The sequence below is a fragment of the Chaetura pelagica genome, unplaced genomic scaffold, assembly GCF_000747805.2.
Source record: "Chaetura pelagica isolate M959 unplaced genomic scaffold, ChaPel_1.0 scaffold456, whole genome shotgun sequence".
Classification (NCBI taxonomy): domain Eukaryota; kingdom Metazoa; phylum Chordata; class Aves; order Apodiformes; family Apodidae; genus Chaetura; species Chaetura pelagica.
Genome location: NW_009953574.1, coordinates 790443 through 813642, shown reverse-complemented (window position 1 = coordinate 813642; position 23200 = coordinate 790443). Strand labels below are relative to the sequence as shown.

General features: G+C 41.9%; 1 protein-coding gene across 2 annotated transcripts; it reads right to left on the bottom strand.

The window, feature by feature from the left end:
• Positions 1-7565: 7565 nt before the first annotated feature.
• LOC104390509 (ubiquitin carboxyl-terminal hydrolase 12-like) lies at positions 7566-21613 on the bottom strand. Of its 2 annotated transcripts, XM_009999650.1 has the most exons (8): positions 21532-21613; positions 18316-18389; positions 17114-17340; positions 15795-15871; positions 14830-14913; positions 13948-14145; positions 11912-11990; positions 7566-8316 (listed from the first exon to the last, which is right to left on the bottom strand). In XM_009999650.1, the coding sequence occupies exons 1-8, from the start codon at positions 21555-21557 to the stop codon at positions 8215-8217; spliced, it is 867 nt and encodes a 288-aa protein (XP_009997952.1). In that variant the 5' UTR covers positions 21558-21613; the 3' UTR covers positions 7566-8214. The 2 variants fall into 2 exon arrangements, with proteins under 2 accessions (XP_009997952.1, XP_009997951.1); XM_009999649.1 differs by lacking the exon at positions 21532-21613 and having other exon boundaries at positions 18316-18650.
• Between the last annotated feature and the right edge of the window lie 1587 nt (positions 21614-23200).

Sequence of the window (23200 nt, the reverse complement as noted above, 5' to 3'; positions counted from 1 at the left end):
GGACCGCCAGGGGCTGCTGTGGCCAAAACTGCCCAAAAGAGCCCAAAACTCTGTCTTGTTCCCCATCTGCTTTGTGAGGTATTTGTACCTAAACCTGCCTCGTTAGGTGCTTGAGCCCCCCAGATCCTGCCCTGCTGGGTCCCTTTGTCCCAAATCCTGCCTCATTGAGCCTCTGTCTCCCAAATCCCACTTTGTTGAATCCCAGTCCCCCAGATCCTGCCTCAGCAAGTCCCTGACCCTCAAATCCTGTCCCACTAGGTCCCTGTGCCCCAAGGCCCATGACCCCAGAGGTGTCAGCCATGCCCCTCTGTCCGATGGGAAGAGGGGATGCTCTGTGCCCACCCAACTAAATGATCATTATTGCCCATAATTAAATCTGATCCAACATCCCTGAGCTTGTGACCATCTGTGGCCAGGTGGTTATTTCAGCAAGGCAAAAAACCAAACAAACCCCCAAACTCCCTCCTCTCTCCCCATCAGGTGTTTCTGGAGCTGCACAGGAGGCAAAGCAGGTTCTTCACGCAGCAGGAGGCAGCGCCGCGGGACGTGCGGCCCACGGGGTCAGCCCCGCACGCCACCTGCTCCAGCTTCACCCTGGTTTTAGCCACTTGGCTTTTGAAGAAAATCAAACCCCATTCAGGAAAAACACCGCTGAGACATTAAGGAAAAAAAACCCCAACACCCAGCCCCGATCCTGGTCGTTGGGAGCATCCGATGCCCCCCAGGGAGCTCCCCGCACCCTCCTGCGCTCACGTGTTTTCTCCCGAACACAGACATTGTCACCCTCAAAACCTGTCAAGGTGAGTGTGTCCCCGGTGCCCACAGCAGCACATGTCCCCGTGTCCTGCAGCAGGGTGGGTGCTGGTCCCTGCTGCACAGTCACAGGGGACAGGAGGGAGAAATGCCCCCAAAACCGAGTGTTTGGGCTGCCCCGGGTGCCCCAGCAAGGGACAAAACCCCGGCGGGGAGCAGGGCTGTGTCTGGGCAGAGCGACCTGCTCAGCTGGATAAATAAGAGTTACTACACAACAGGACATCCCCCAGCCAGACCACTCAGCTCATCCCTCTGTCTACTGCACCCCACTGCTGGGCAGCACGAGGAGCCCGCAGTATTACTGCAGCTGCAGGAGAAAAAGAACATTCCCAGCTGCTCCCAGCACCCGGGGCTGACTCCGGGAGCAGTGGCTGCCAAAGGGGGGAGTTGCACTTTGAGTACATCAAAGATGTACCAGCTCAAGGGAGACCTCCCCAAACGCTTCCCACCAGTCTCAGAGGAAAATCAGGGTGGAAAGGGATGAAACCCTAAGCAATATTTTGAGTACATCAAAGATGTACCAGCTCAAGGGAGACCTCCCCAAACGCTTCCCACCAGTCTCAGAGGAAAATCAGGGTGGAAAGGGATGAAACCCTAAGCAAAGAAGTGTTAATGACCCCCAAGCCCCCAGCAGAGAGGTGGGGAAGGGGTCTGTGGGCCAGGAGAGCAGCTGCTCTGGGATTTGGGGTGTCCCAGCCACTTCCACAAGACCCAACACCCTCCCAGCAACATCCATCAGCCCAGCATGTTATTTTTTCTCACTGCCAAGATATAATTAGTGCCAGTTCTTCAGGAGCTGTCACTCACCATCACACAAGGTTTGCTTTTCTTAGGAATATGACTAACCAGCAAATGATTAAACACGCTGAGGGAAGGAGGAGGGGGAAGTGAGTTTGGTTTTTTTCCTCCCTGGGAAGCAATAAAACTAAACCCAAAACCAACTTCAGGAGCTACTTTGCAGTTCCAGAGGGTGGAACACACCGAGAGTGCTCAAGGAATGAGCTTTAAGCCGTGGATGCCGGAGCCGCGCTCGGGGAGGTGGGAGTCACCGTGATGTTCATAACCACGTAACCTCTGCGGGGACACGAGCACAAGAAGCCAACCCACCTTCCTGCCAACCTCCTGTTTCCCCCTCCCCGATTCCCTCACCGCTCGCACCTCCAGAGGGAGGTGCAGGGGATGCCCCTGTTCGAGCTCCTTCCCGGCAGAGCTTGTCTCCTTGTTGTTCCCAGGAAGGATGCAAACCCCGGCACCGAGTTCAGCCCCACTCCCCCAGCGCTGCAGCCGAGAGCTGAGCCCAAACCAGGATGGGTTATTTCAGAGAGGTTTTATGGTTTGTTGGAAGGTGTTTTTAGAAGAAGTTAATGCAGTTGCAGCTCTCCTGGGAATCCTCCTGTCCCCGGTCATTGGTGTTGAAGCACTTGGCCTAAATTGTGGAGAAACAGCACAGAGAAACTGCCTTTCCCAGACCCAGTAACCTCTTCCTGCTGAGGATGAATTGAAAACTGGCAAAACCAAAGCTTGGCCTTTCTGGTGGGTCTGAGGCTCCAGACACTGAAAAGCCCCAAAAAGTCAGATCTAGGTTTATATTCAGTCTTATACCACCCATGAGAAACCAGGCAAACATGGGTAACACTTCTATTTGACTCTTTGCTTTACTGCACCTCAGGGACGAGCCAATGGAAATATTGCCATTTTCCCCTGTCTGGGGGCTTCACACACCCTTCAAAACCCCTTCCTGCCCTGAAGACTTGCTCTCTGATCCTCACCACCCTGCACTTGTCCCCACATTTCAGGGGACACCCTGAGGGCCTGGCTGGAGGCCTTGAAAGGTGCCAGTGATCACCCTTGGCACAGGGATACAGAGCTGTTGGGGCCATCTCCACAGGCAGCAGGTACCAGGCTGGCTTGGCTCTTCTATCCTGAAGTGACAGCAAAGATTGTTGAAGGAAGAAACTGGATTTTTTCCAAACTTGTGGCCTTTCTCTTGGAGAAATATTGTGACTCAAAATCTGAAAATGAACAGTTTAATATTAATTGGAAAGGATTTGTCCCCATCACCACCACATGCTGTCTCCTGCATTTTGCTGTGTCCCTGCTGGGGAGGAGCTTGAAGCCAAGGAAATGTCTTTACACCTCTATATCCTTCACACAAAATCCTAGAATCATAGAATGGTTTGGGTTGGAAGGGACCTAGATCATCTAGTTCCAACCCTCCTGCACAGGCAGAAACATCTTCTGCTGTATTTTGCTAAGCAGCTGCACTCCAGATAAAAACCATCTTGAAAAGGAAATCAATCCTTGCCCTTCTCCCCTTCCTTTGCAGGATTTTCTTTTGTATGTTGCCCATGACCTAAAAATCTCCAGGGAAGGCCCAACAGCGACTACTTGGATTTCTTTACACCAATTGCAGTGTAATCTGGGCCACCACCACGTGTCCTGGCTTTGGTGCAGGTCCCTGGGGCTGGATCCAGGTGCAGAGGATGCTCCTCAGCCACATGGCACCAAAAGCATTTTGCCCTCAATAAATCCGGGCCAACATATCTGGAGTAATACTTTGGGGGCTGTGATATTTTAAGACCTTCAGAAGTCCTCTCTTAGCCTGACCCTTCAGCTCCAACTCCTCCTCTCAGGGTTCCTAAACTCTATTTGAAGGCCTCTGTGCTTCAGTGTCCAAGCTGACACTGGCCCATGGGTCTAGTCCCCATCATGCCACATGGGTCTCCAAGAGCATCTGTTCCTACACCCACCATCTCCCATGTCCCAGATCCACCTCCTCAGGCAAAAATCCCCTGACATGGCACAAGGCGCCCTGATGAAGGGATGAGTTACCAACCACAGCTGCTTGGAGACTGTGTTTTCATGTGGAACCAGCACATTCCACACAAGGCAGGGCAGCAGCCTCATCCTCTTCCTCACCAGAGCCCCTTGGCACATCACTCGTCATCTCCTTCGGGAGGCAGCGAACACACCAGCCTGACAACAGTTCTGCTGCTCCCTCTGTCAACTCTTCCCTTTTGGGGACCACAACAGGGGCTGGCCACATCTCACCTCCTCAAATGCCACCTGCCACCTCTCCAGGCCTAGCTGAGCTCATTACACTTTCTTTTCAAGGAAAAGCTTTGCAGGATGTAACAGATTCTGCTGCAACAAGGTCTTGAAGTCAGAGTTTCATAATCTTGATACACTTTTTAGTACCTCCTGGACCAAAATTCAGAAGATTCTGCTTCTGATAAAGATGAAGGTGCAAAACAACTAAGCCCATTGCTGAAGTGCTAATAACCACCACAGTGGTTTGTATTTGTGTTTGTTACTTGCATTTAGAGGCTTTTTAAACAACTATCAACCACTAAATATGCTTATTTATAACAACTCAAACAACATGCTGTGACTAAATGATTTGTCCTTCCCTTTCAGGGCTTTCTCTCCTGCCAGGTGCAGTGCAGAAGTGCTGCACACACCACCACAGGTTCAGACAAGCCCCAGGAGCTGGGGCTGCCCAGGGCCTTGCCATGCTCTGCAGGTCCAAGGTTGCTCCAACCTCCCAGGTCCATCCAGCCTCCAGCAGTGAGATCCTCACCCTGGCCTCAGGCTGCTGGGATCTGCTTTGACACGAAAGCAGCTTCAGCCAGCGAGTCCCCTCCAGCCACACACTGACACAAAGGTGAGTTAGTGAAGATGAACAGCCAGAGGGTAGAAAGGATCAAACCAGTTTCCTTTGCAAAGCCTTGGCCTCAGAGTGAAAGGCCAAGATGACCCTCACTGCTATCCCACCACTTTGAAACTTCCATGCCCTGAACAATCACTTACAGACATCCCAGCCCATCTGGCTGCTGCTTTCAGGACCCAAACAAAGCCTGGCTGGGTAAGTGGAAGCAAATTCTGCTTTTGCAGGAGTGGAGGGAAGCAGACAGAAGTAGCCCGAAGGCTCATTAGTGCAACAAGAGCAAATGCAGGACTTTACATGTTGAAAATTAATTGTGTTTCAGGGCATTGTTTCCTTTTGATGAACACCGAGGACTTCAGTGGGAAGGTTTTCCTTGTCTCAGGGGCCTTTGTTAGTCTATTTTCTTTCTTGTACAAATCAAATATGATTTGTTTTAAACATACCCTAAACTGAGCTGGCATGGTGACTTTAAAAGCTCCTGCTGGTAACAAGACCCACACTAAGCCCAAACACCAGCTCCTGAACAACCTCTGCTGCTGAGGGCTTTAAGGCAGAACCTCTCAGCAAACAAACCACAGCATCTGAATTGCAGGCAAAAGAGCAATCAGGGGGTGCAATTTGCTCCAGAGACAACTAATAGCCATGGGATGGTCTTCACCCTCATTTCAGTGTCAGGTTCTGGAGAAGACCTGAAGGGATGAGACCAGCAACCACATCCTAGTATCAATCCTGCCTCAATGGTGCTCAGAGCTCCACCAGGTGGCTCTCAGATGGTCTGAGTTTGGGTGTTTGTCCTCAACGAAATTAAACCTGGGCAACACTCTTCCTAAAGTGACTCAAAGTCAAGCTCACATTTGCTTGAGTTAAAATTAGCTCCATTTATTTACTGCTAATGTGTGACCCAGCAGGACAAGTAGGAGGCAGTAGTTTTTGTTTGAAATATGTTTTTGCAGAGCAGCTGCCATTTTCAAATCTCATTTTGATCCAGTTTTCTCCCTACAAAAGTGAACTCCAGTGAACCACACAGAATTGAAGGCCTGTCCAGCAATGAACCTGAACAACTCCAAGCAAGTAGTGCTATTTTTGTCTTCAAATGTCTCTGTTCCAAATCAGTCTGATAATATTTGCAACCAAGTCTTACGGACAAGTAAGGGGAGAAAAGGGGAGAAGGAAAAAGGAAATCAGAGGGAAAGGCAATGCAGAGCTCCAGGGAATGACCAAGACATTAAGGAACAGCAGCAGTGGGATGGGTGGCAGGGAAAAAGGCCCTGGGGAAGCTCTTCTCACTTTACCAACACAAACAATGATAATACGTGACATTGGATTATCATTTCTTTTGGTTTAAACAGCTTATGCACAGGTTCTGTGCACACAAAGACAGCAGGTCAGGACCCTGGGGCAGGAGGGAGAAGCTAAGGAGAGGCAGCCATTGACCAGCTGCTTTTGCTTCTGCCTCGGATGGAAATGCAAGGAAAAGCATTTGGGCCACGTGCATTTGATCATACATGACCTTTATTGGAGACAGGTGGGGTCATCTATTATACAGAAGTAACATCACACCATTCTCTTCCAATGTAATTCCTTTTAGTCTCCTTATAAATCTGTAGCAAAAGTGCACTTTTAACAGGCTTTAATCTCTAGTATATATCTTTCAATATTATCTCTCAGTCAGGTATTTTATTTGTAAAAATGTATCACCAGATATACAAAATACATGTCTAGTGTACTACATTAACTTTTGTATTTACTGTTTAGATTATTTTTAACTCAGTGCTCTCTATTTTTTTTCTTTTTTTGCAAGACTTAGTGATGACAAGTCTTCTGGAGTGGACTCACAGCTTGTGTGTGAACAAGGGGAGAAGACTCTGAGCCAGGAACAATATTCACACAATAGGAAGAAGATGACAAGAACGTTTGCTGTTATTGACTGTGTCTCTTCAAATGACAGTACTCTGTATAAAAAAAAAAGTAATTAAAAAACCCAATGTCCATATTTTATCTTCTGGAAGAGGTGATGCGCCAGGAGAATGGAACCTGTACCCAGCTGGAATACAATGGTAATGATTAATTTGCATGTTGAAGACAGGATTTAATTGCTAACATTACGTCTGTGGTCATGAAGACAGACACACACACACAGCCACCACAAGGAACTGCTTGTGAAATGCTGCTTTCCTGAGGACAGTATTTTGGTAAGATATTTTCTAGATCCTGTACAAGCCACAGAATTGCATAAGTTAAAGGTCCTCAAGAATAACAATCACTGGTATAAACCATGATGGGCTGTGCTGGGAACCACCACACGAACAGCTCTTGTGTTACTCAACAAGATGAAGAAAGGAGTATCTCCATTTCCACTGGTAGTTTAGAGCCAGCTGTGACAAGCTTTGGCAACAGGACTTCTCAAGAAGAAAATTACATAAGTTTTTTCTGATATTTCTTACTAACTTCCTCAGTCTTTTCTTTCTAGTTATCCTTGAGAATAGAATATATACACAGGTAACGGGTAATTACGCCATCACAGTCTTCAAAAGACTGAATTTCCCCTGTTTAAGCAAGGCCTATAGAGGTAAAACAATCAAAAGCATTTTGGGGGGTGTTATGATTCCCAGAAGGACACAAACATTACCAACAGATGACGAGGAACACTTAGCAAGGCAATGTCTGGGTTGGTTGGTTTGGTTTCCTTCTTACTTGTTCATTATCTTGAAGATTAAGAACAACTGGATTAGTTCCATAAATGCTGCTTGCCCTTGGTTAACCCTTCACAACTAGTGCTGTTTCTGGGTATCAGCATAGATTCAAAATGCTAGTTGCATCAGTTTACTATGTATTGAAGGAAATGTGGAGCAGATCCTGCTTCAGAATGAGGGCACTTTTGGTTTAAGCAATAGCTCCAAGAAACTTCCAGCTTCCTCCAGCAGCTGCTTGCCAGGCATGTTCTTCACAAGGAAACTGCTGCTCTGCTCCCCTTAAACCTGCAGCAATCTGGCTCTGAGGCAAACCTTCTGCTTCCAAAGCAAAATGCACAATCCACTAGGCTGAATATGGATAAAGCCCTATGCCTTCTGGAGAAGAAACAGTAAAACTACAAATACAACAAGAAGCAGTGCTGTTAGTGTTATCTGAAACCCAAAGAAAGCATCGTGGGGAAACTGACAAGGCTGCAGAGAGAGGTTTTTTTGTCTGGTTTGTTGTGGGATTTTTAATAAAAATTACAGACTTGACATTTCCAATATGTCTTAGCTTTGTACTGCTTCTCAAGTCTGAGTCACCAAAAATATCCAGCAACCAGCTGCTGTTCATATCCTAAAATATGCCTTCAGCTGACACTGAATATTGAAATCATTCTGCTAAAATACAGAAAAACGACGATGGCAGAAACCAAGGTACAGCCTCAGGCCAACATTAAATGGTAACAATCCTACAATGCTACTTTAAAATCTCTTCTTCAGTTCATGAACAAATAAGCAGCCAGGTTTCAAGTAGAGGTAACACAGATTTTGGAAGATAGCACGTAAAAAAAGCCCAGAAAGAAAACTGGAACAAGAGCTCTTCTGGTTAGGGCAGTCAGCACTGATCCCCCACAACATGGCAGGGAAAAACCTTGGTTCATCCCACAAGGATCTGTCCTGGTCCTACAGCAACAACGAGGAACTGCTTCTGCTGCCACAAATATGTTCCATTTGGACATATCTTGATCCCTTTTTTCTTTATTTTGTACACATGTATCTTCAGTCTCTCGACTGGTAGAAGAGGATATATCCAGATTCTGAGTTTTTGGAAATGTCTGATGTTAAACCATAGAATTCTTCAATGGCCTGGGCATCAATTTTCTGAAAATGAATGAGAATCATAATTAGGCTCAGTCAAAAGACCACCCTGAGAACCCCTCTCCCAGATAAAGCATGAATTTCAGTCCAGGGGGGTGATGCTGGAAAGCCACTCAGCCTTAATACAGAGGTATTTCAGTATCATTGAATCCAACCAAATACAACAAAACATTTTTTCCATTTAATACCTTATTCCCTGTTGAAAAAAAAAGGAAATTAAGATGAAATAATAAACCTCTCAGCAGTCATGTGCTCTTAAGCTGGACTATAAAAAAAGGCAATCTATGAAAAGTGTATCCTTAAAAGAGCACATGATATTTTTATATTTGCTTTCTCATTCAGACTGGTGTTGCCTTTCCTGACTATAGGTTGAAAATGCAACTAAAAAAGCAGTCACTGATCAGCAAAGATTTTTGTACAGCTGGGAGCACACAAGGACCATCCTGAGCAGATTTTAAAAGTAACTCCAGATGTTAAAGTTCCTGTGACCCTCTTATGTAGAGAAGTCCTGCAAGTGTTACTGACAATTACACGTGGAATCTGTGGGTCTCCTTTGATTAGGATCTTCTGGTCTCAGAGGAGACTTCCCTCCTTAGGATTTGCTGGTACAGTGCCTAGGAGAATAGTATCACAAGGTTTGTGTTTTAAGAGAAATAAATTATTTGCCTTATTATTAGAATTATTGTATTTACAGTTGTGAACTATGTGCAGAAAAGCAGCTTTTTATGTTAAACTCCCATCTGCAAGGACTGTAGGGCATTTTAAAAGACTTTTAAAGATGCAAGTTCTACAGTCTTGATCCTGCTCCTGAGAGCATCTGGCTTCATGTTATGGATTTTGGTTTGGTGAGCCCAGGGAAACCCACCACTCCCATGACTCATGCTGCTCAGCACTCCACTGGGGATAGGATTTTAAAATACCTTTAGGGCTCCAGATCCACAGAGATGAGAGGCTGAAGCAGCCTGAATTTGCTGTGAAGGACCAAAGGAAGACGATTTTTCCCTTATTCCCTAGGGAATAAAGTCAAGGAAGCCAAGAAAAGTTCAGAGATACAAGAACCTTTGGCTCTGGGTTGAACACCTGCTTTGATCCTGAGATGCAGCAGCAGAGACCAACTTGTGTCTGTATTTTAAAAGAAAGGGGCTGTGCTCTGACTCAGCTACAGCCTGGGCTGGGCAGTGTGTGCTGAACCACTGCTCACTGAGCAGCCTCCAGCATCACCAACAAACACAAAAGGCTTCACTAGCAAACCACTTCCAAGCTCAGGACATCCCTTTCCCAGCACTTTTGAAGCACAAGAACAGATACAGTCAGTGAATTTCCAGAAGATGTGTCAAACTGCAGGACAAAATTGCAGAAATTCTCCCTTGAACACTTTTTTAAACACTTTCTGTTGTTAAAAAAAAAAAAAAAGAGGGAAAAAAGCCCAAAGAGATGTTCTGCCTTTCTGTCTTCTCCATTCAAGGACTTCAGAGAAGCTAAAACACCTTTGCATTTTCACACAATTTATTAACATAACCTCTACTACCAACTGTTAGATACACATTTAAACAGAAAAATAGCAAAAGAACATTCTTCAGTTCTTGTAATATATTTACCAGACAACTCAAACGTTTTATTTTAAGTGCCCACTAACTTGCCATGAAATCAAGTCTATTTCCACTACTCATTCTGAATGCAACTCAAACATTTGATATAGATTAATTCATTCTGCAGATAATTTTAGCTTTATCATGGCAAGACTGACTTCCTTTTTAAATTTCACTATCCACAGAAAACAAAAGTGGAACTTAAAGATGATTATACAGACTCTATTCTCCCCATCCTTAGTTGACCACATATATTGTGGATGGCAAAATTTTACCCAGCTGCAGCTTCAGAGTGACAACCAGTTAGTGGCTTCACAACTGCTTTTAGGATTCTGCAGCCTCACCTGGCACAAAGATGATTTTTCCTGTTAACGAAGCTTCAATATCCTTTGGCCATTTCCAGACAACTCCTGTGGTTCCCCAACCAAATCCTTTTCTTGCATCTTGAAGCATCCACCTGAATGCTGCAAATCTCTTGTTCAAGTCAAGACCTACAACCATTCTCCCCCCTGTCTCAATTTGGAGAACTCCCTGGATGGACATTTCCCCCTCTCAGTTTCATAGAAACACTATCTCTGTGATGTATCACAGCTGCTCTAAGGACAACACATCAAACAAGACAGAGATGATTTACTCAGGTTTCTCAATTAATTTTTCTTGGCACTGGATCCCATTTGGACTGATCTGCCTCCTGGATTTGATGCAGCTGCTTTTCACATATGCTGTGGTATGTTTGATTACCATCTATCTCCCATTTAATTGAAAGTTGGCCTTCCAACCAAATTCAAAGAGATAAATAAATATGATTTCACCACTTCTGACATTTAGTGGGTAATAAGGATAAACTACTTCCCACTGAGAGTTCAGAGCCATTAATTCATATCACTTGCCAGAAACACAGCAATGCTTTTCATCTGTATTTAAGAGGAAAGTGTTTTCTCCTGTGCTCTCTTGCAGTTGCAAGGTAGGTGTACAGGTACAAGGGCTTTGGACTCATTTTCTGAAGTCTGCTGACCAATACCTGTTTAGTTATGTAGCCAGTTCACACCTAGAATGTTCAGTTTCCAAAACTCAACTAAGAAAATGTGAAAAAATCTGCTTGCAGTTTCTCAGAGCTGCTGAAGAGCAGCTGGCTCCTGTGGTCAGCCCTAAAACCACAAACTCATGCAGAATTCATGTTTTAGGGGATTTGGGGCTTTGGGTTTTTTTGCTACTCTACTTTTGAGGACAACCTCTGTCATGTCATACATAGCAATGTATTTCCAGTGGTGTCACCTTCTGGCCAGTCACAAGCAGCCTGAAAATGGGATGTGGTCAGGTTCAGAGTAGATATTTACATCTTTTTAGGCAACACATGGAACTGGCAAAAGTCTCTGTGGCTTTACAGTGTTTCAGTGAGCAGCCTACAGCACTAGCAAGGAGTGAATCCTCCAGAGCTGATGACTAAGCAGGGAGGGAGAACTGATGAGTAAAACCACAGCTACTTCTTCCAGCAGCCTGTGCACCAGGAAAGGAAGTGCAGGGTCTGCTATTGTGTTCTTCCTCCATCACCAAACTGCCATAAAGCCAGGTGAGTTCTAGAAGGTCAAGGAAAGAGAAAGGCTGGTGCTTGCTAGACAGAGGGAGGGAAGAGCTAAGTTTGATGTTTATCACCCAATTGGAAGGTGGAGCTACAATAGATAGGCAGTGAAGAGATCCCCTGGGACAAACCCAGCACGAATCCTTATGCTGCAACAAGGAGCCCAAAAGGTGAGCTGAAATAAGAGGACTTCAGATCTTCAGTAAGACAATTGTAATATTTCAGTCTGAACATGTGACCATCATCCCATGTCCCTCATGTAAGTTTCCCCTTCTCTGTGCTACTTTGATAACAAAGACACACAAAAATACTGAAATTTACTTTTGAAACGTCCAGAATTATTCTGTGCAAAAACTAATCCCAGATAGAAAAACAAAGCTGGAGAGTGATGCTGTTGATACCTGTTTTCACCATGGAAAAGCACACCTACCTCTACAATGTCATCATCAAACAGCAACCAAAAGCCATGGCTCTTCACAATGGTGATATAATGCCCACGATTTGGACCACTGCCAGAGAGAAAGGATTGAAGACTTATTAGACTTGTGTCTGCAAGGCAGGACCACTGCTCTCCTACATTTTTCTGGCTGTTCCTGTCAAGAGTTTGACTTCCCAGCTCTTTGTTTTGTCCTGCATTACTCATAACATTGTTTAGGTTCTTAGTCTTTGACAACCTACTCGAATTAACTGTGGTCTTTGCCACTTCCCAAATACAATATACTCAAAATACATCATTCCATACGTGTTTCAGATAGTCCTTCATATATCCCAAAAGCCAGTTATTCCAATCACTGCTTTGTTGCATTCAACACTACTGAGTATTTTGAACACTCTTCAAAAGTTTTAATAACTGTCTGAAATATTTTATATGCACAGGAGATTGATTTATTACTCAATTCTTAGTGTGGTTTAGCCCATGGTTGACTGCAGATGGGCTCTCTGTGACTGCTGCTCCCACTTTTCCAGTGGCAGCTTCCCAGTCCAATTCTATCAGCTACATATATCCTGAATGTTTACCTGGAAGGGACAACAAAGTGACCCCACTCAAAGGGAGATGGATCTGTAGAGTCAAGGCAGGCAGAGTGCCCTGAAAATACAGCAGTTTGGAATAATAAACTATATGGATGAAAACAATGAGCTATCAATTTACTAATCTTAAATTCAGAGAGAACAGTCCAGGGACACAGTGAAAAAAAAATATATATGTTCTCCCATTGGGTTTAATTTTTACTTAGGATCTACACAAGGCTTTAAAACAACCTACATTCATGTCAGGTTTAGGCAAAAGGAAATACTTCTCTAGTCTTTCCAGAATCAAACCCATTACCTGACACAGACTGAAACTCCTTTGTTTAGAACAATTACATGAAAAAGAAAACTGTAAGGGCAAAATATTTAAAACAAGCTCTGAGAACATAAATATTTAGAAAACACAGTTTATCTTAAGACTACTAAGTCCTTACTAAGAACTGAAACCAGAAGTGGTCACAGGACTCCTAAGAAGTCCATATAAGATAATGAGTTTGAGAAGAAAAAGTGAAGTAATTTAACACATCTGAATTATTAAACACCATTGTTAAATCATGGAAGGGTAGTACCAGGTACAGTAAATTAAGAATCTACAGAACAAAATACACAGGATGAGATCTAAAAATGATAAAAATAAATTAAAAACAGCACAACTGTACCACAACAGAAATCCCCTGGCATGTACCTTGTTTATACGAGCTCTATGCAATAATATGCAATGCAACTTAATTATATTGCCTTGTTCCTCACAAAGATGTCTCCAAACATTTGTGTGCTGTAATAATTTCTTTCTTTAAAACTCACACTTCCAGAAGGCAGTTATAAATTTTCTCTTGCCTTCCATGACTGCTTCTTTCCTAAAAGTGCTTAAAAACCTCTTGATTTTAAAGACAAAATTAAAACCACAGAAACTAGTTATTAAAGAGAATAAGGGTAAAAAATCAGCAGTGCACAGTTTGTTCCACAAGGTGGCGCCACCTTCTAAAAAAAAAGTCAATGGTTCAGCAAGTAGCACCATGAGAACTGTAACTTCTGTTTTACTAAGTGTTTTTCCAAGATTTGTTTTTATTTCATTTAGCTTTCCTGGAAAGTAGGGTAGGGGGTGGGGTTTTTTTGCTGTTCCTGTTGTTTTTTTAAAGACTGCTCTTACTTTGCTGCAGCTCAAAGAAACAACTTGTCTGAATTGCCACCATATTTGAAGGCTGACAAAAGAGCAAACCTTAGACTGTGTTACTTGGAAAGCAAGATTTAAACCAGTAAAAAAGTAGCAACAGATCCAAACACTTTAAAAAAAGTGGACACGGAGCTCTGATGCTGCTCAGCATGTTCCTGTGCTGTCAGCTCCCATGCTGTTGTAAGGTGGTGTGTGGGGTGACAGACTCCTTCTGTATTTCAAGGAAAGGCATTTAAGGTCCAGCAAGCACAAAACCAACCTACCTGCCACAGTGAACAACGACAGCCACAAGGTCATACATTCTGTCAGGGTTTGTAGCATCTCCTGAAGTGTTGAAGAGCCGGAGCTCCAGGGGAAAGACCACACGGTAGGAGAGTTTGGTGTATCGATGCAGCTGGTCCATGTATTTGAACCTTTTTAAGTGCAGAGCTAAAATCATGGGCAACTTTTTCACTCTCATTCTGAAGCACAAAAAAAAAAAAAAAAAAAAAAAAAAGACATTAAACAAAGAGCAAGGGATTAGCAGATCACCTAAAACAAAGCTTTGTTTCTGAACAGGTTTAATATGAAGCTTCTTAAAAGGCATCTGGAATGGTGATGGAGTCTGTCACCAGCCTGCTTTTCTCACGGATACTCCAGTGAGAACAGGCAATATTTATTCTGAAAGATTAAATGCACAACTGACACCTGAATGCAGGACAATTGTTTATGTTGAAAACATCAATTTTTTGTCACATTTATGGCAAGAAAGGGATGGAATAAATCTGTCTTCCTGCTCTGGCTGCGAGCAAGTATGAGGTGAGAAAAAATATCTTTCTGTATAGTATTCACAGCAAAAGCAGATGGGGTGGGTGGTTTTCAATGGGTTTAAGCTGATTAATGCTAACTGGGGAAAATGTGAATGTCTGGAAGCACCAGATATAAATTCTTCTGGGAGGAATACAAAATTAATCTCTTCATTTCTCTCAGATAAGGTTGCCACAATGCTACTTGGGTGTCTCTGCTTCTCCTTCCTCCCTTCCCCACCAAACACAGACCTAAGAAGAGTCTTTATCTTTCTCTTTACTGAATTCACAAGGTGTCTTTTTCCACCAGTTGCCCATTTTAAGAGAATATTTACATTAGCCTGAATATTTGCACCTTACCTCTTCTGTGCTTCCTGTTTACTGCGGCACTGCTCACAATAGTATTTATATTCACTGCACAGAGTTTCAGTGTTACTAAATCCTCTGTGGAAACAAAAGTCAGAGGAGGAGGAATATTCATCAGACCATTCCAGCTAAAACTGACTACTAATAATGCTGAAAAAAAGCCAAAGTACACACAGAACATGAATTTCCCCTCATTTTTGTCACTCATACCTCCTAAACACACCTCAGGTGTATTTGTCCCAGCCTTGGGATGCAGTATCAATGTTCAGCTGGAAACATTTAGAAATTACACCCTTGAATATTAAGTGCATACCTTCTGGGCAAACACAACAGGTAATAAGCAGCAATAAGGCGACTGTGTTTTGTTGCCAGGGGAAACCACTCTGTGTTTTCTTTGGTGGCAGACATTAAATGTGAAGACCTATCACCACTAACCACTGACTAACCAAAGTCTGGATTATCTTTCAGCTCCTAGTAATTATACCCCCATTATCTGCTATTCCAAAGCAGATGCTGTATGCAGCTTGCAGTATCCTAGCAGCTCATAAACCTTGGATCTAGCAGTAAAATACATGGAGCAAAGGCATCTATCAGCAAAAAACCCTACATCTGACCACAAAACTGAAATGCAATTTAAAAAATTACAATAAACAAGATTTTAATTAGGAACCAAACATGCCATGTTTAGTTTTGATAAAACCTGACTGTGTGATGTAAATAAAATCCCCATAAAGGAAAGTGAAAATCAATATTACCTACCATTAAGAAATCATTATATTCATTAACTACTAAAAACCACTAAGAAACTAGCAGCTTCAAAAGCCCATGATAAAATGAACAACATACATTTTACCTTAAGTTAAAGCCTGCAACCTGTTGCACAACAGAGCAACTAAGTTAGGTTCTTTCCTTCTGAACAAGGACAAGTACTTTTTCCATTTCCAAACACTCTCATTTACCTCAGACAGTGTGTAATTGATGTATTTTGTTCCACATCAACCGACAGATCCAGAAAGTCCTCATCTTTGCTACTAACCTTGAAAAAAATAAGAAGAAGTATTTCATAACACGTTAGAACTGGCAGATTTCTTGTAACTGTTTCTGGAACAGTGTAATGTCCTCAAAGCAAGTAGAGAGCTTGGTGATAGAAAAATAAATATACATACACATGAAGAGGCCCTTTATTGAGGTAAACTAGAACTGAAGAAATAATCTGATGTGCTGTTACAATCCAGAGAGGAATATTTTTTAAAAACCAAAATAGGCAAACTCAACAAAACCCAGAAAAAAAATCCCAGAAAAACCAACCCCAAAAACCTTTCTTGCAAAACATCTATCCCCCTGGAGCCTTCAAGACACATCTGCTGCTTACTTCACTGGCAAACCCAAGATTTTAACCACTCAGAGCTCTCAGAGCTGAAGAAGGTTTAACCATATTCCTCTCTGCTTTGCAGACTGACAGACCTTTCTGCTGCATTGCAGAGTTGAACAGTAAATACTTACAGGGAACACAGAGACAGGCAGATGGATTTTTCAATGAAATGGGTTAGCCAGTTAGGGAAAGCATCTTCCCATGTGTGGAACAGTCACATTGAATTACAAAATTCTTGAGGCAGAATCTTACTGATGTCACTTTTAAAGCTTCAACTCACCACACAGCCAGAATTTTAGAATTAAGATGCCAAGAATGGTCATTTCAGTTGTAATCACTTCTCTTTTTTTTTCCTTTTTCCCCTAACTGGGTTTTCATTTTTTAGAAATACTAAATCAGACATAGCATATGGCTAGCTACAAATCCCTGCTCTGAAGGTGCTGTGCTTCTTCTAATTCTAGACTTTGGCATTTGTTTTGCTCTTGAACAGAATGGCTATGGACCAGCAGCAAGAGGCAGAGACTTTCAGTTCAAGAAATTCAGTTAATCTCAGAGTTAAATAAATAATGAGTGACTCTCATGTAGAAACACAACATAAACTCTCAATCACTGACACAGAAAATAACATGAAAACAAAAAGGCAGCTTATGTCAGCCAAGTGCAGACTGCCTTGATGGAACAGGGAGGAGGAACAGAAAAAACACTACTCTTTCTGAGAAACATACCTTAATGAGTATTGGTTTGAACATAGAGGTGATACAGTCATAAAATAGGCTATGCTCCATATTTTAATAGAGAGAGTGCAATTTCATCTATCCTAATAAATGAAAAAGTGTGCTTAGTATTAGGGAAAATGATCCAGAACCTGTGAAAAATCTAAAAGGTTTGGTTTTGTTTTAAACGTACAGCCTCACAGTTAAGACATCTGGTTTCATTGGTTAGTGTTCCTTGGAAGATTTCATGGACCCACGTCAGATCAGTCTTGTCTCCTTCTTCACTCTCAATGCTGCCATTCTGGAGTTTGCCATTCTGCTTCTCCTGCTTTTTCTCTTCTTGTAGTAAGTCAGCAATAGTGTTAAGTAGGTAGTTTAGGAATTCATGTGCATCCTGCTGCATATAATTATCAAATAATTCTGGAAAGAAAGAGAACAAGGAGAATTAAAAAATACAGATACTTCGTAGTATGACGTTCCCATGTTTCTAGCAATCAGTGTGTGTCCTTGCCCCTTCTCCAGCCTATTATACAACTGTGGGTTACAGTGTTGAAGTGTCTTTGAAGAATTGCACTTCATTGTTCTCATAAGGGAGGTTAAGTTACCCTCACCTACTCCTTTCTTCAGCTTGCAAGAAACAGGCAGCTACAAAATAACATAAATGAAACTTAGTTTGGGCATTTTTTGCAACTGAAGAAAACCATTCTTGGTTTGGGGGCTTTTTTTTGTTGTTGTTGAGGGTTTTTAAATTGCTTCGTGTTTTTTAATTGTTTGGTTTTTGTTTTTTCTTTGAGGAGAGAGAGAAATAAAGAAATTCAGATGTGCTGCCCAGGGCTATTAATTCAAGTCCAGCATCAAAGGGCAAGAATCCCCTGCCAGAAGTCTGTTATCTTTTCAAGTTCAAGCAGAGATGATAAATCAACATAGAAAACTTTTCCCTCACCAAGTTGCCCTGGGAAATAACCACTAGTTCTCATCATAAGGAATTTATTCTACCTCAAGTGTAAGAAGACAGGCTAAGGATGGTCAAATCTCCTTCAAGACTTAAACTTGGACCAACTCCATGAGGTCTGTTTAGCCCATGACAATTTCTAGCAAAGACTCAAAGTCCGCTGCCTTGCTGCAGACCACTACAGAAGAAGATGCCAATGAGGAATAAGAGGGTCCATGCTCTGTACTTGGTCTAAGCAAGTACAGAAACAGACACCCAGACACAGTTCTGATATAATCTCTCTTCCTGTACTACAGAGGTGGTGAAACTCAGACCACAAACAGGAGTTCAAACACCCTCCATAAAGCTGTTAAAACCTGACAATTTGGACTCACTTAAAACGGAAGCTGCGTTTACATTTTATATGCTTAAATCAGCATTAAAAATTTCATTTCTTCATTTACCGTTTTCTTTCCTCAATCGGGAAATGAATTTCTTGGGTGGGATGACTCCCACCTTCTTCTTTTGTGTAGCAATACTGTTGAAGAGATCAGAGAGGCATGTCAGGAGGCTTTCCTTCTTTCGAGGCTGCACTTTGTATGCCAAAACTTTTTCCCGAAATGGACGACAAAAATAAAGTGCCTGTAAGACTGAGTTGCAGTAGCAGGTATTGCCGAACTGGTTAAAACAGAACAAAAGGAAAACAAACGTTTTCATATTAGGCCTGTTAAAAAATAGTAATAGCAAGAGGTTGCTCATTAAGGATGTCACATACTGACAATGGGAAAGTCATCTGTCAGAGTTCATGTACGGGGGAAATACTAGTAGGCATGGTGGAAATGACTCATCCTTGTATCACCACAGGTGGTAACAGCAAGAAAAGGAAGAGAAGACAACAGCGACAATGACATGGGCACAAGAAAAAAAAAGCAGGAAATCAATGACAAAAACAATCCAGCTGAGGGCTCAACACAAAATCAAAACTTGTAGAGATGCAGCACACTGCTGATCCTGATGGGGGAGATCCTGCTGAGAGGATGTGGAAGGGTAGCAATGACACAGCAGCACAGGGGACGAGAACCCAGAGAAAGGAAGAGACAGCACCTGTCAGCCTCGCTGCAGCTCGGCTGGTGACAGTGACCAGAGCTCCAGGCACCAATTCCTCTTGGATTTGCCTGTGTCAGATGGCAAAGTACTTTTCACAGATAGATAGCAAGGTACGTGTTCGATACTTCCTGGTTATCATGAACTCCTATGAGCAGTACGTGCAGCAGGCAAATCCAAAGAGCAGCTGGTTTACACCTGCCAGGTCTGAGGGCAGTGTCACTTCAGAGCAAGGAGGCCAGCCACCACTCCCAGAGGCTGTGCTCCACACTGCTTGACAAGGAGAAACACTCAGACCCCTGAGATAAGAGCCTATCACCCAGAAGAAACACACTATGGGTTTTTGAGCTGTTTCTTTGCAATTTATTGTGCAACTTGTACAACGCTGTTGTTTCAACAATGGGAAACAAGTTCTGGGCGTGCCAGCCCATATTCTGGCAATGAGATTCTGCATCTCAAGAGCATTGAGAGCAAAATATTTTAAACAAAACCAAAATAAACAAAACCAAAAGCATACAAATCTGACTACAGAAGACAGACTTGTGTTTAAGTGGTACTCAGAGAATATGGCCACTATTGCTCACAAAAAAAAAATGGGTGGGTTTACTGTAGCAGAAAGATTTCAAGTTAATAATCAGTTTGCCAACTGAAATAGAAAATTAACAGTTTAATTCATACAGCTAGAAAGGTTACAGCATTATAGTTACATTAACATTAATACCATAGGCAAACAACATGGAACAACAGTTAAAACTTATTGACAAGGAAAATAAGTATGTAAGCTGAACAAACACAGGAATTAGGTTAGAACCTAACTCATGTGCTTGTTAGTGACCTGGGAAAACAAATAAGCATCATGCTAACTAGATTTGCTTAAACAGAACAGGCAAGGGAGCTACCAAAAGTCTCATTAAATATTTTTTTTCAGATTAAGCATCTAACGTGTTTGTCTATAATAATACCAGGAAATTAAGAGACAGCAGAAACTAGAAATTGGCCATCTTAAAAAAAATGGAAGGTCATGGTACATCTTAAGTAAAAAAAGTTACTAAGCAAGTAGTTAATGAGATTTGGGGACTGTAGTCACAGAGAAATTGGGTTATACATGTCCTGCTGTAATGCTACCCACACAGAGAGAAATTCTTAGAACCAAACTAGATGGAAGAGTCAAATTTAAAGCCTCCATTGTCCACAGGTTCAACACCTGATTCCATTTGCAGTGCAGCCGCAAATTTATTAGTACTGATGCTGAAGTCATGAAATTACCCTCTTTAAAGTGCTCCAGTTAACTCCAAACCATGAAAGAACTAAAAATAACTTTGGAAAAAGCTCTGTAGAACAACAGTATGAGAACAATCATCCTAGAGAAACTGGTTGCAAGTTATATTTTGTCCTTCAAAACAGAGAATGGATGTGGTTATAGTCATGCTGGTTATTTTTAGAATGCTGTTTTTCCCCTTCACACTATTCAGCCCTCTGCTATTTCTGTCACAACTGGAGATGCCTTCCATGTTTCTCATTATGGTGCAAACCTCAGCAGCTTTGGAATGGCCATCAACACCATTCTTAAGGAATATAACTTCACTTCTTCAGATAGTTTGGTGGCTGAGAACCCAAACTGCTAGAAACCCACACATAAATCAATTAAATAAGTTTGTAACGAGCTGCATCAAGTAACACTGCAGTAGCTGCACTGACCTTATTTGGGGTGTCAGAAGATAGAGCATATTTCTGTTTTCAACAAATGTACCCAGATGACCAGCAAGCAGAATATAATTCTGTTTCTAGTGAGTTTTGCCAAAATTGTATTTTCACATGGTAAATATGATGCTACAGAACTGTCTATTAACTAACTCCCTATACTCAGTGCAAAAGATGCCACGGGCGCAGCCACCGCCCTTCTCCTCCACTGCTAAGATCTACCCCAGTGCTCTATTCTCTCCAGAGTTAATTCAGGTAGACAACTTCTATTGCCCAACAGATGCCAGCCAAGTCAAATCTATGCAAACTAACAGATACCAAAAAATGTATCTTTTTAGAAGGATTCACTGTTACAAAAGACTGTAAAAAAAAATAGAGTATTATTACATGCAAGAAAATGACAGAACAAGTCCATGTCATTCATCTCCTGGCTGTGTCCTCACAGAAAGGATCTTCCACTGATCCCATGAGAAATACATTTTTAGAGAAGCAACACCTTTTCATTTTAAAACCTCAAGACTCCCACACATTGCAGCATCAGTGTAAAATCTCTTCTAGAGAAGTCCATATGAAGAATGTACATAATTTATTAGTTGATGTTCTTTCCAGCTAGATATTAAAATCCTATAATAGGAAATGTTGGAAGGCTTCTCACAAAGACTTTATTACAAATACAATCATTTTTCTGCATTTAAGACTAGATTTATATCTTGGTTGATAACAAGGCACAGCACCACACTGCAGGATGTGGTTTCTATGCAGGGTTCCACTTGAAATCAGAAGAGCTCACAAAGTTCTAACAGAGAATCCAGTTAAATTCAAAATTAGGATATGAATATAAAAAATAGCATTTCAGCCATAAAAAATTCACTTACATTGACCAAGCCAAAATAATGCTCATTCACAGGGAATTGTTCAGGACCAATCTCTTTCTCCAAAGCAGAGGCATTGGCGCCCTACAAAAAAACAACATATATTTATGTTAGAGGAAAAAAACTTGCTAAAAAATTCCAACAGAATTCATACTACTCATATAAAAACAAAGAAACTACAAAAAAATAAGTTACTTCCATTGCCAATTTGCATCTCATGTTCCTTTGTTCTTCAAAATTCAACTTCATCAGCTGGAATTCAAGCTACTTGGTCTAACAGAAGGGGCTTTTGCATTTGAATTTATTTGAAAGTTAACAAGAAATGTGTTCTCACTTAAGACTTCAGGCTAGTCCCAGCAACCTAGAAACACCAACTTAAATTTAGCCAAGAATGCACTGTGAAAATAAAGAAACTTGTAGCACACAGAGAACTTCTAAACCTAGAGACCAGAAAGTCCATGTGGGCTACAAATCCCATGGAAATAAAAAATGTTGTTTTTGTGATGTGGACCTGACAAGAGGTTTGGTGTGACTGTTCCATTGTTTGCATCTCATATTCAGAATTACTGAAAAAGTCTAACCTTCATTGACACTTCCCATCAGAAATACCACAGCTTTCTAACTATTTCTGGCAAGTACTGAGGACAAGTAAAGCATGATTACAAAAAAACCCCAAAACAAATGGAAAGGAAAACTTTATCAGATATTCCTCAAACTCAGATCACCTAAAAATGCCTTGGCTTTGCTATCTTGAATTTAAGGACAATGTATGAAGCTTACAGTGCACTGCGATACATCCCTGAGTCTCCAGCATTACAAAGATGACAGAACTTACTATTTTAGATACAAGTGAAAAAATACCACTATCTACATGGTCTTGTCACATAAAACAACAATTAAGCATACCAACCTTTCTGTTTTCATTTTAGCTTTGTCCACTTAAAATTCAAAGTGGTTCATGCATCTTTTTTAATTATTTCCCTATTTTTTTTAAACCACAATGACTTATAGCTGAGCTCCCACTTGGGAGTGGATACTTTCTCTCATACCAGTTCATCTTGTTCTCTCATGTTCCTTGCTGATGTTCCCACATCCCTCAGCTGTATCTCTGCTGCTACCTAAGGAGTTACCACCATTCAGTGCAGAATCCAAGCATTTTGGATTCTTGACTTCTGTTTTAAACATCCAAGTCACTGTACCTATGACCTTCTGCAAACAATAAACAGAAATCCTTCTGGACAGGTGAGCCATCTTAAAATACCTCAGACAAGCACTAAGCAAACCAAAATAACAGTCCAGCAAAATTCATGTTTTCCTGAAGCTAGCAATGTTTCTTAAGGGTTGAGCAAACATTTCAATAATTTCTCCTAGCTTTCTGCTACTAATATAAACCACAGACAAGACTGTGTACACAGTTCCATCTAGATTGTCTTGAACAAAGAAACAACAAAAAATTTTCCTAAGAAACTAAGAAATTATTTCATTTAATGGGAAGAATGGAAACTCTGTAATTGGCTCCCCCATGCCAGATTTACAATTAATTACATATATCAAAAAAAGACAGAAAACAAGGAAGGCAAAAAATTGGGTACTGTAAAAAAACCAAACACATTCACTAGGTGCTGACAGATTTACAAGCAAGACTCCTTGCAAGCAGCAATTACACAGGCAT